The 13,824-nt window shown below is 34.0% G+C and overlaps 1 protein-coding gene across 1 annotated transcript in view; it reads left to right on the top strand.

The window, feature by feature from the left end:
- The window catches only part of LOC149796490 (choline/ethanolamine transporter flvcr2b-like), a 52,809-nt gene extending 41,168 nt beyond the window's left edge, over nt 1-11,641 (top strand). The window contains exons 9-11 of the mRNA XM_089961204.1: nt 3,710-3,821; nt 5,033-5,076; nt 9,472-11,641. Of these exons, the coding sequence (XP_089817330.1) occupies nt 3,710-3,821; nt 5,033-5,076; nt 9,472-9,546 (231 nt within the window). The 3' untranslated portion in view covers nt 9,547-11,641. The remainder of the gene's footprint in view (nt 1-3,709; nt 3,822-5,032; nt 5,077-9,471) is intronic.
- The last annotated feature ends 2,183 nt before the right edge of the window (nt 11,642-13,824 follow it).

Below are 13,824 nucleotides of genomic sequence, written 5' to 3'. Positions count from 1 at the left end.
CTCTCCTACAACCAGAATATTGCTAATACATTTGTACTTCTCCTACAACCTGAATATTGCTAATACATTTGTACTTCTCCTACAACCAGTATATTGCTAATACATTTGTACTTCTCCTACAACCTGAATATTGCTAATACATTTGTACTTCTCCTACAACCAGAATGTTGCTAATACATTTGTACTTCTCCTACAACCTGAATATTGCTAATACATTTGTACTTCTCCTACAACCTGAATATTGCTAATAAATTTGTACTTCTCCTACAACCAGAATATTGCTAATACATTTTTACTTCTCCTACAACCTGAATATTGCTAATACATTTGTACTTCTCCTACAACAAGAATATTGCTAATAAATTTGTACTTCTCTTACAGCCAGAATATTGCTAATACATTTGTACTTCTCCTAGAACCAGAATATTGCTAATAAATTTGTACTTCTCCTACAACCAGAATATTGCTAATACATTTGTACTTCTCCTACAACCTGAATATTGCTAATACATTTGTACTTCTCCTACAACCAGAATATTGCTAATAAATTTGTACTTCTCCTAGAACCAGAATATTGCTAATACATTTGTACTTCTCCTACAACCTGAATATTGCTAATACATTTGTACTTCTCCTACAACCAGAATATTGCTAATACATTTGTACTTCTCCTACAACCTGAATATTGCTAATACATTTGTACTTCTCCTACAACAAGAATATTGCTAATAAATTTGTACTTCTCCTACAACAAGAATATTGCTAATACATTTGTACCTCTCCTACAACCAGAATATTGCTAATAAATTTGTACTTCTCCTACAACCAGAATATTGCTAATACATTTGTACTTCTCCTACAACCAGAATATTGCTAATACATTTGTACTTCTCCTACAACCTGAATATTGCTAATACATTTGTACTTCTCCTACAACAAGAATATTGCTAATAAATTTGTACTTCTCCTACAACAAGAATATTGCTAATACATTTGTACCTCTCCTAGAACCAGAATATTGCTAATAAATTTGTACTTCTCCTACAACCAGAATATTGCTAATACATTTGTACTTCTCCTACAACCTGAATATTGCTAATACATTTGTACTTCTCCTACAACAAGAATATTGCTAATAAATTTGTACTTCTCCTACAGACTGAATATTGCTAATACATTTGTACTTCTCCTACAACCTGAATATTGCTAATACGTTTGTACCTCTCCTACAACCAGAATATTGCTAATACATTTGTACTTCTCCTACAGACTGAATATTGCTAATACATTTGTACTTCTCCTACAACCAGAATATTGCTAGTACATTTGCAGTTATTTAAACAGCTTTTTAAATAATGGAGTGAAAGCTCAGATTTTGTCTAGATATGTCATTTTTTCCAACTTTATAAATAAATGAGTAAATGCTCAGAATTTCTCTGGATGAGTTCATATGACCTTGACACGATAACCTTTTGGATGTCATTGTGCTGGATTCAGTAGTTATTTAGTACAATTGAAATTTGCTGTCAGAACTTTTGAAGGAAGTCTTGTGTCAGATTTAGCCTGAAGATGTTCAATCTTTTCAATGAGATATAGAGTTGACTTTGGGGCAGTAAGAAGTAGAAGCTGAATATATATATATATATATATATATATATATATATATATATATATATATATATATATATATATATATAGTGGTTAGACAGATGGTGCAAAATACAAAACAAAAATCCTGTACAAGACGTATCAGTAATATTTTTTCTCCATCTACACTAAGAGGCAGTACACAAGTTACACATCACTGGTGATGAAATAACACTACAAACGGGTCTAGGAAATTACCCCCCAGTATATTACCCCCCTGCAACTACCCCCTGCCATTACCCCCCATCAATTACCCCCCCCCCCCCGGGTATGTTACCGCCCTGCCATTACCCCCCCCCATATAATTGTTATAATGTTTTGCTTTCCACGTATACTCTGAACTTTATCCATGGTAAAAATATTTCTGGTGATATATATTTTTAAGAACGTATATATATATATATATATATATATATATATATATATATATAGTTTTTCTAGAGCATGCGCATAAATTATTTCTATGCGCATGCTCTAGAAAAACTATATATATATATATATATATATATATATATATATATATATATATATATATATACGTTCTTAAAAATATATATCACCAGAAATATTTTTACCATGGATAAAGTTCAGAGTATACGTGGAAAGCAAAACATTATAATTAGAAACCATTTCTGCTCGAAGTATATTCAGTGAGGTGAAGCCAACACAATTGTATAGATGGACCACAGATTAAACTGCTAAGATCATTTTTATTGTTGTGAAGCCAATACTCTAATCAGATTGTGTTTGTGTACACTCAATTAGAAACCATTTCTGCTCGAATTTTATTCAGTGAGCTGAAGACAAAACAATAGTATAGATTGAGCACGGATTATCAGATTGTGTTTGTGTACACTTTAATTAAATTCATCGTATTTGCTTTAGTTCGATTTTGTATCTGTATGTCTAAATGATGCTAATGGCAGGAGGTAATATGCAAGGGGGGTAATTGATAGGGGGGTAATGGCAGGGGAGTTATATACCTGGGGGGGGTAATGGCAGGGGGGTAATTGACAGGGGGGTAATGTCCTGCTCCCCTACAAACAGACCTCATGTTAATTTTAGGTGGACTGACCCAGAATACACCAAATTAGGAGAAAACTTATTTCCAGTCAAACACCAAAATGTAGACTCTAATTGTATTTGTATATACCTTATGGTAGTTTCAGAGACCATGTTGAACAGCCACTGTAATGTTAACCATTGTATGCTGCATCAATGGGATTCAGTAAAATAAATGTTATAAAGGCACAGTTAGAAAAAGAAATGAGGATTATTTTTGACATGGTGATCAAGTATACATTTGTGACATGGTGATGAATGTTTACATTTGTGACATGGTGATGAATGTTTACATTTGTGACATGGTGATGAATGTTTACATTTGTGACATGGTGATGAATGTTTACATTTGTGACATGGTGATCAAGTATACATTTGTGACATGGTGATCAAGTATACATTTGTGACATGGTGATGAATGTTTACATTTGTGACATGGTGATCAAGTATACATTTGTGACATGGTGATGAACGTTTACTTTTTTGACATGGTGATGAATGTATACATTTACTTTTTTAGGCTGATTTATTAAAGTCAGTGATGTATATTTTTCTATCAGTCAAGTCGTTACCATTATTTAATTTTGGGCTGGACTCTATAATGTTTTATATATTAATTTTTCACAAGCTCTTACAAGAGAGCGTGGGAATAATGTGATTCTACCCATCTCTTTGTGATTGCTTTGGTGAGTAGTATTGCATAACTCCTGCACCATTTACAAAAGGGAACTTTGGAATTCACTTATATTGGGCAGGGTGGGATGGGGTTGGGTGGTTGAAGATGTGCAAAATGATCTTAGAATATGTACTCACTTCTGGGGATGTGCCTTTGAAATCAGGGCAGAGTCATGGAGGAGACTGAATTTCTGAGAACTTCTTGGGGATTGTGCAGCTTTACTGCAGTGCATTATAATGCTATATAGATCATTATCATTTGCCAATACTTTGCAATAGTCTTACAGTTTGCATTTTAACATTTTATTTTACTGTACTTTTGCAGCTGATCGGCATCATCCTAACTATTAGTATGCGGGCAATTATCAACAGATATAGCGTTCTTGCAGCCAACTGTGCAGTTTCTGGAACACTTCTTGTAGGGACCATATTCACAGGTAAGGGTAAAATATGACCACCTGTCCTGATTTTTTACCTCAATTGTGTGTGATTGTTTTTGATCATAAATACTTGACAGGTTATTTGCATATCCATAATATCTACCACAGTGTAGAAGATCTGATCCTTTCAACACACAGTAAGACTTGATGTCTTTTTGGATCCTAAAGATCACAGTCAAACCTTATTTCATGAATTCACAAGTGTTTCTATAATAGCAATAATCTCAGATAATTCTCAGACTTTATGGCTATTAAATCCAGAGCTTAGCCAGTTTATTGGTTTACCAGGAACATATCATAAGTGCATTCACATCTTCTATTTGAAGTGAGACAAAAAGTTTCATTCTTCAAAGAAAAGTGGGTTGGGGTGGATCAAATATTTTTTTCTATGTGCATTCATTTTTGAGAAGGAGTTGGTTTGTTTTCCTTAAAAAGGTCAACATTCTTTTCTCTGATATTTCACTTAAAAATTTACAAAATTAACTGGCAAAGGATTTAGAATTAACCCTTTACCCCAAAGTTCACTGCATTGGCCACTAAGAAGGAGATAAATATAGGCTCATGATGGTAAAGCATTTGCTAAGATTCTATACAATTTTCAGTTGGATCCCCAAAATTTATTGATGTAAAGACCCCCATCACAATTCACTTATAAATTGACATTGTCTTTAATTGCAGCTTTGTGTACACCATCCTAAATTGTTTCTTAAATTCTATCCAATGATATTAGTAAATATTGGTATATAGTGTTGAAAAATAATCCAACTGTTTATGACAAGAAAAATTACTTTAGAAATTGATACAAAATAAAAGTAAAATGAAAGATTTGTAGAGAACAAAATCAGATTGAAATCAGGGCCTAAGTTTAGCTCATGGAAAAGTAGGGGCATCTCGCATTGTTGGTCTTTTGACAACATTGGTCATATTTCTCCATAATCCTGCTGAGTCAGGGAATAGTCTGATTGAATTTGGCTTTATATGACCAATAATGTAGCAAATGTTATTTAAAAATCTGTTATGCACTAAAATATATGTAAAATAATTTACATAATTTCCATGAAGAAAGTAATTATTTCAGTTTGCCAGGAATAAATTAAGTCATGAGAAAGACAATTTTGTCACTTCCATTGCATCATTTGTCAATAGTGTCACAATATTGACATCGATTTATTCAAGGATCAGTTAAAGTCTGATATCTTCTATTGTAGCTTTTATTGGTGCCAATTATAAAAGACAAGCTGCTGGGAAAGAGGTAAAATGCATTTTATTTATTGATATACAGATTGATTAATTGATTGAATGATTGATTTTCAATCAATACAGTTGACCAGTTGCTGCATTTATATTTGATTATAAGCTATTGTAGAGACTTTGAACCAGTCTGTGAGAAATAAATTGTGTATAGAAATACTTTTGAAAGAAATATTACTGATGCATTTTAAGTATACACTACACAATACACAATTTTACCCATACAAATTTAAGCTGGGCATATAATTAGTTTAGCAAATATCTTCATTCATATGAAAGCCAAAATGTATGCAGAAGGAAGAAAAATTCATAATGTCAACCATCACACACACACACACACACACACCCACACACCCCCTTGCTGTCGACATATACTTAGCATCTATTTATATGCCATTCTCATCAATGACAAGATAAAAAATGCTTTCAAACCGACTACCTCTTATCAGTTTTATTCAGTGTTTCAAGCCATATACGACAGGTTCCATATGATCAGATGCAGGACTTACTTTAGCCAGTATGCCCTTTGTCTTGCGCTGCATGAATATTTTAAAAACAAATTACTGATTTCATGTCTCACTTAAACTTGGAAGACACTATGATGTTATCTTCAAAACAGAAGAAATAATGCAATTTCTTTATGCAAAGAAAATCTTATCTTGAACAAGTTTTGCCATGAGAATTAGGATGAATACCAACAAAATCTAAAACATTGTACTTCCTGCAGATGCAAAAAACTGCCAGGGCCACAAGTACTTGTTTTTCTTAGTGAAGAAGGAATACTATTGACAACACTCACTTCCATTCTATAAAAAAGGATAAAAATATATGAAAGATAACAAACTAATGTGGTTTGAAATCTGCCCCAGAGCCAATTTTGGGCTAATTTTATTTACCCAGTTGGCACATTCAGTCTCTACCTACAAAGAGATATTCCAAATTTGTTCATCATGTATGATTTACTGATAAGCAGAGATGCCAGGATTTTATATAAAGTAGGAAGCTACCCCTTGTCACCAAAATAACAGGGGAGGAGACCAAAAAGGAGGGGGAGGAGGGAACTGCCATAGTTCAGCATTCACCTAACACTTCAATATTCATCTCTCTTGCTTCCTGCTCCACTCTGTTAGAGCTGTATTGGAATCAGAATCTTTTAAAGACGTCACCTCTAGTTGTATAAGTATTAATCTGTTGTTTATGGGCATATTCTTTATTTGTGTAATTATGAATATTGTTCTGTGCTTTTGTCTGGAAGGGCTTAGTCATCTTGAAAAAGTTTGGAAATTACTCATTATGGCTGTTATGTACAATTTTCCTGAGCTCGCAGTTATTATCTTTTTGGATACTTTTGCACCAGAACAAGATTTTTCACTGATGTAAGCTCTGCCAAATTTTCACTTTCTTGAATAAGTGCTTTACTGACCACGTTGCCATATTTACATGTTCCATAATGCTGTATTAAGGTTTTAAGTCCATCGTTGCCATAGTCTACTTGTTCAGACAGGAATTTTCATCAAATAAATATCTTTATTAAAAAAAAATTCATTTTTATTTATTCACTTGATCTTAACCCTAATAGGGATATATGGTTTTGTAGCATTTTATCCTGCAAGGCTTAATTGTTTGAGTAAAAAAAAGACGATTGCATTCTACTTTTTAATTGTCTGTAATTTAATTAGTCTTGGTATTCTGCCTTTTCTACTTTTCGTTTTGAAATACAGCTGAAGGGGGATTGACTGGCATGCTATCTATTTTTGTCCATGCAACATGTACATCAGACTCCTATTTAACACCATTTTCAGGCTCAAAATCACTCACTGGTATCTCCATTAACATTTTCACAGCTACAATAATCTGAGATACTTCATAACTTTAAAAGTTATTGTCATCATCTCTGTCATCAGCCAGTATCTGCCAACTGAAATAATCATCTGAAGATGTTCCATGCTGGGAATCAGCCATTTTGGGTTTTCTAGGTAGCCTTATATTTTGAACACGTTTTTATAAAACTTCCTTGATGCAAAGTTCAACTACAAAATAAATGCTTGTTCCAGGTCCCAATATGCCAAATAAAATTTAGGTTAACAACCATTCATGTCATGCTGATGTGTAAAAACAGTTACCTCCCTGAAAAACATAATTTCAACAAGCGCTACCTATACAGGTGTGACTTGTGCAATGATAGGCACTTTAACGGTGAACAGTTAAATACAAATTGTAAACTGCACTAAGTACATTCTCATATGTGCAACTTTCAACCAGTTTATTGGAAGTTTTCGTGCATCACTGCTTTCCAAGTGTGCAAACATTTACAAATTTTTCATAATTTGTGCAATCACACCCCCTGGCAGTATCTGTTTATTAGTGCGATCACACCCCCTGGCAGTATCTGTTTATTAGTGCAATGACACCCCCTGGCAGTATCTGTTTATTACTGCAATCACACACCCTGGCAGTATCTGTTTATTAGTGCGATCACACACCCTGGCAGTATCTGTTTATTAGTGCAATCACACATCCTGGCAGTATCTGTTTATTAGTGCAATCACACATCCTGGCAGTATCTGTTTATTAGTGCAATCACACATCCTGGCAGTATCTGTTTATTAGTGCAATCACACATCCTGGCAGTATCTGTTTATTAGTGCAATCACACACCCTGGCAGTATATGTTTATTAATGCAATCACACCCTGGCAGTATCTGTTTATTAGTACAATCACAAACCCTGGCAGAATCTGTTTATTAGTGCAATCACACACCCTGGCAGTATCTGTTTATTAGTGCAATCACACACCCTGGCAGTATCTGTTTATTAGTGCAATCACACACCCTGGCAGTATCTGTTTATTAGTGCAATGACACCCCCTGGCAGTATCTGTTTATTAGTGCAATGACACATCCTGGCAGTATCTGTTTATTAGTGCAATCACACATCCTGGCAGTATCTGTTTATTAGTACAATCACACACCCTGGCAGTATCTGTTTATTAGTGCAATGACACCCCCTGGCAGTATCTGTTTATTAGTGCAATCACACATCCTGGCAGTATCTGTTTATTAGTGCAATGACACACCCTAGCAGTATCTGTTTATTAGTACAATCACACACCCTGGCAGTATCTGTTTATTAGTGCAATGACACCCCCTGGCAGTATCTGTTTATTAGTGCAATCACACATCCTGGCAGTATCTGTTTATTAGTGCAATCACACATCCTGGCAGTATATGTTTATTAATGCAATCACACCCTGGCAGTATCTGTTTATTAGTACAAGCACACACCCTGACAATATCCGTTTATTAGTACAATCACACGCCCTGGCAGTATGTTTATTAGTGCAATCACACCCTGGCAGTATCTGTTTATTAGTGCAATCACACACCCTGGCAGTATCTGTTTATTAGTGCAATCACACCCCAAATAATCACACACCCTGGCAGTATCTGCTTTTTAGTGCAATCACACCACCTGGCAGTATATGTTTATTAGTACAATCACACACCCAGGCAGTATCTGTTTATTAGTGCAATCACACATCCTGGCAGTATCTGTTTATTAGTACAATCACACACCCTGGCAGTATCTGTTTATTAGTGCAATCACACACCCTGGCTGTCACACCCTGGCTGTATCTGTTTATTAGGGCAATCACACACTCTGGCAGTATCTGTTTATTAGTACTTTACAGATCAATTAATGACCATGTTTTGAATGAAGTTTCTCAGCTGCTTTGCCAGTACTTATTTGTCATGTAGAGAAGAAGCTACATTAAGTTCTGATTGGTGGTTATTGCTTACCCTTTGCAGAAACAAACAATAACCACCAATGAGATTTCAGTGTTACATAACTCACTTTGTGATACACCTGTAGTGTAGCTTTCAAATCTGGGTAGACAAGATACAAATCTTCACATAAAAATGGTTATTAAATGATGAGTAAGATACTACATTATACATGGGGAACACATTTGGGATGTCTCCTTTATGCTGAATATGCAGTTGGGATAAGATGATTATCACGGAATTGGCAATGGGGCAGGAAGAGTATGAACCACATAATTTTGTGTTAATTCGGATAAGGCGAGTGAGTGTTCTCAATAGTCTTTTCCATTTTTACAAATGAAAATGAGTGCTTATGCTTGTGACAGCTGTATCAGATGAATTCTCAATTTAAAGAATAACAAAGCAAATGACTAATAATTATTCAAGACTGCTGAAGATTAAAATAACTTGCATATGGTAAGCATCATTTTGTATTGGTTCTTCACCTCTTGTATCAGTATGTGTATTGGTACAGCAAAAGTATCGATGCATTGATATTTCAATGAATCATTTCACCCTTGTTCGATAATTCCATCTCTCCAGAAATTTTACATTTTTAATTCATATTTCAGGCCATTGAAGTTCTTGACAGTATGCAGGTACAAGTTAATCAGGAGAACATAGAGTTTAAGCAGGGTGAAAAATGAAAAAAATCGAGACTTTGATCACATGATGTAACAACATTTAACCCTATCTGGACCTGGAGTCATGTGATCATCTTTCCTTGATGTCATCATGATGCTACACTGGAATACAATAGTTTCTTGGAATTTGCCTTGAATGGAAGGTGCATCATTTGGCTGACTGTCCAAGAAATTAAATTACCCAAATTTTTATAATCATTTTTGTGATATATGTCACTACATTTCATTTTTTTAAACCATGTTGCCGTAAAAAGTGAAATGTACTATAGTTCTTTTACAGCCTGTGGCAGTGATAATAATTGATTGTTTCATGATAATTAATGATTTAAATATTACTATCCAGTGAATGAAAATATTCCAAATTGTGTTGTCTTTTTTTGTATTTCATTCATGTCAGGGTTGAAATGAAATCCTTTTTATGCTGTCTTACCTTCAAACATAGAAGAAAGTATACATATGATGTCTTCCTGTCATGATTTTCTGACAAAAGGTCATCAGTGATAAAGATCTTTAAATGATAATGAAATTTTTTATATTTTCAACATTTATTTTGTTTAAGAGGTTAGAAACATATTTTGAGCACGCTCAAAAGTACCTTTCAGAACTGAATTAAAATGAGTCACTGTTTGAGATATGATGTTTCAATAACTTTTCTTTAAATCAAAGTGTAGATTTATATTTTGACATGTTGACCTGTTAGTTCACAAATTTTCTTCTTCAGTTCTTATCATTGTTATGCATTTCTTTTTTAAGTGCTATATATAATGTTCAGTCCAAAAAAGATTTTTGAAAAACTAGTTTACGTGAACTTATGCTCAGGAATAGACAATTGTATTCCATTTTAAAACACTTTTTGTATTGTTACATTTCATGTTTGTACCAAGATTAATCTTCAGTATTTATTTCAACATATAACTCTTCTAAACAACTAGTATATGTGTGCCTTTGATTTCCCATTGTATAAAATTTGTACATGAGCAACTGAAACGGGGAACCAGTCTAGACATCCCATAGTACACTTATACTATCAGGCAACATAGAAGAGTTCAGTGTGTGTTCCACATAGTTCTAATGCTGTGATTGCCCTTGCCATTGGAATGCGTAAAGTGCACAGAATTGATAACACATTATCATTTAATTCTATCCTTTGTTATCAACTTGTCTGATAACTGCCCCCATACTTGTATTGGTGTGGTGGATGGTTTCAGATCTCATTGTACCTATTCTGAAACACTACAATTAGTGCAGGTGGTTCTTAGATACTTAATGGTATTTCTTGCAGGTCTTTAGTTATGGTCAGTTGAAGGGTGCATTCGGTAATGTGTAAAGGACATTTCCATATCAAATCCATTATTGAATTTCCTGACTTCATAACATCAAATTACAAATAGATTGATTAATTTGACAGTGTGGCCCAAAATGGTCAGAATACTAAATTAATCTGTCAGTTTTGGAATTTTACATGTTTGTTGAAAGGTGTTAAATCACATGATGAGATATTTGGTGACAGTCATATGAGAAATGCACAGACACCTTAGTCACATGACCAAATCAACCATTTAAAATGATCGAAGTTACATCTGATTGGTTTCTTGATATTGATGGAACAGGAGATCATCAACCATTGGAGCCAGGAAATTCAAAGGGAGGGGAGTGTTTTTCCACATTGAGTTACAAGTTGTAATATATCAGATTTAATAATGGAAACATCACCGAAAAGCCACTCAAACCAAACCTAACTCGAGAACTGTTCGTGTATAAAAACAGTCAATATGTATTCCTATGTGTTGTGTACAGATCTGTTTACAAAAAATTTCAATAATTTATGGTTAGGTGAAATCAAGATCTAAGACGACTCAGCAGGTTTGGGGTCTGATTTAGCATTAACCATTGGAAAAAGTAGCAAGTGAATTTAGTAGCAATTCCTTGTAACTTTTTGAGACTAACTGCAAGTATTTTCAGTGTCATTAACTTACCTATGGCTTCCAGATATTTTTCTTTAATTTCCACATATGCTTTTGCAGCCACTTTCAGTTCTATAATTGTGACACATACTTCTTCAGTGAAAATAAGTTGATAAATAAAAGTTTATATATGATATATGTTGGTCTTTTGTGTTATCACCTGCAACAGAGCAACACAGACATTAATACAGTGTCAGGTCTTTAGGTCATCCTACCTGCCGGTGATCAATTTAGAACTTGCATTTTTTTGGCACCATGTTGAAGTGCCTAGCTTATTAGTTTCAGAAGGTACTTAGGCCATTTTGTATCAGAAACCGATAAAAAACCACACCTGATTGGCTGAAGTGACAAATTGACTTACCTGTGCAGTACTAAATTATTTTCTCATCTTGGTGTAGTAATGGCATGCATTGATTATTTCTTCTTCAGCAGTTTCTGATGCCTAAGAAGATCACTTGCCAATTTGTTGACCAGTTATATATACAATTTTTGTATGCCATAAAGGTTTGTATTGATGGGCCTATATAACATCAGTCCATATTGCATTAAGAAATTTATAAATTCTGATGTGGTGTGATTATTAGTGTGATTAAATTGATGTCATCTGCATGTGTAACAGTAAATGAAATCACAGAAATGGAACTTACTTAACACTGAGCATCATCACCAACTGGAACATCACTCAGCATTTTGGCAAGAAATGATTTTGGAAGTTGTTATAGGAATACACTACAGTTTGATGGGTTTGGTGATTCACCCCAGGTGGAGTGTACCACATGTTTTAACAGAAAAGGCAGACATGGTTCCAACTGTAACCTTGTCTTTTTCAAATGCCATATTGTGTCATGTGAATCGAAATAGTTCTGAATATAGTTCTCATTGGTAGTAAATAACATTCAAGGTTTCTTTCTTGACTGGATGGAAAGGTGTGTTCTGATTGCATCATCTCTCGAGCAGAGTATAAACCCAGGTTGCTATATTTTCTGTATTGGCATATATGTATTGTCCAGTTTTTAAAAGTTTATCACTTGAACTGCATATAATGTTGTCTCAGCTATTTCATTCTGTTATTTTTGCTATGCTTCATTATGGAAAGGGAAATATGATGGCATATTTGTAATTTTTATGTCAGAGGTGGAATGATGTGTGATGTTCCACTCCTTATGGTGCTTGGTTATTGTTATATAGGAGACAATCAACCATGGTGTTAAATGCCTAGATCGTGTAAACAATAAATTAAAATATAAAAATAATGGAATAAGAGTGATCTGAGCAGGGATATAGAATACACAACACAAGCCCCTGTATGTAAAATATAGCAGTTTAATCAAGTACATAAACAAACAAAAATGATCTTGACATTTGAATGCTTCGCTTTCTCTTAGAAATATAGTTACAAAATGTATGCAAAATTCTGTCACACCAGTAAAACAATTTCATCTTATAATTGGGTGACTGACTGAACTCAAATTGCCAGCATGTCAGCATCACCTAGTTGCTTCCGGTCTTTTTCAAATCACTTGGTGATAGGTCATTATTGCCATATTTCTTTTCCTTCTTGGTCTTGTCCTCTGGCTCTTCAGATTATCAACCACCTTGGTTGTAGACTGCGCTCTTTTCCACTATGTAGAACAGGTAGGGAGATATTTTTTCTTCAAATAAAAAATAAGAGGGAACCTAAATCTCTTGACATCAACACTATACCCACTCATTTCACATCAGATATTGTCTTATCATAATTCAGCAGAACTAAGCTATTGTCAGTTTGCTGATACACAATCCTATTAACATGAATTTCTGGGTTTTTTTCTTTCTAGCAGCAGTTCACATTCCTATTGGAACAATAACATAATTAGAACTCTTATATAAACCATTACATCCTGCTGTGGCTGTAAATTACTAGCTACATCAGTTGACGTATGTCTCTAATGCTAACTCTATTGATTCTCTGTTGCAAAGAATTCACAACTTTATTGCACAAATGAATTTAATGGATTTAACTCCTTGTCCTAACTACATTACTTTGCTAATTATCGATTCATTGACATAAATTTCCAGACACAGAAAAATAAATTCTCACCATACATGATACAAATCATTTAAAAACATAATTTACTTCTCACAATTCGTTGCAGAAGAAATGCAGGAAATCTTTAGGATACATAATTCCAATAACATTCTAGACAAATTAATTCTCACAATGTGTATCAGAGCAATGCATAAAACTCCTGCACTACATGATTTCTATTACATTGAAGCATGAATTTAAAACAAATTAATTCAACAAATTACAAACATACCTCTGTTCATATTGTAT

The sequence above is a fragment of the Sinohyriopsis cumingii genome, chromosome 6 (genome assembly GCF_028554795.1).
Source record: "Sinohyriopsis cumingii isolate HCF-2022 chromosome 6, ASM2855479v2, whole genome shotgun sequence".
Lineage (NCBI taxonomy): Eukaryota > Metazoa > Mollusca > Bivalvia > Unionida > Unionidae > Sinohyriopsis > Sinohyriopsis cumingii.
The sequence above is the reverse complement of the archived record's forward strand: the minus strand, read 5'-3'. Positions and strand labels throughout refer to the sequence as shown.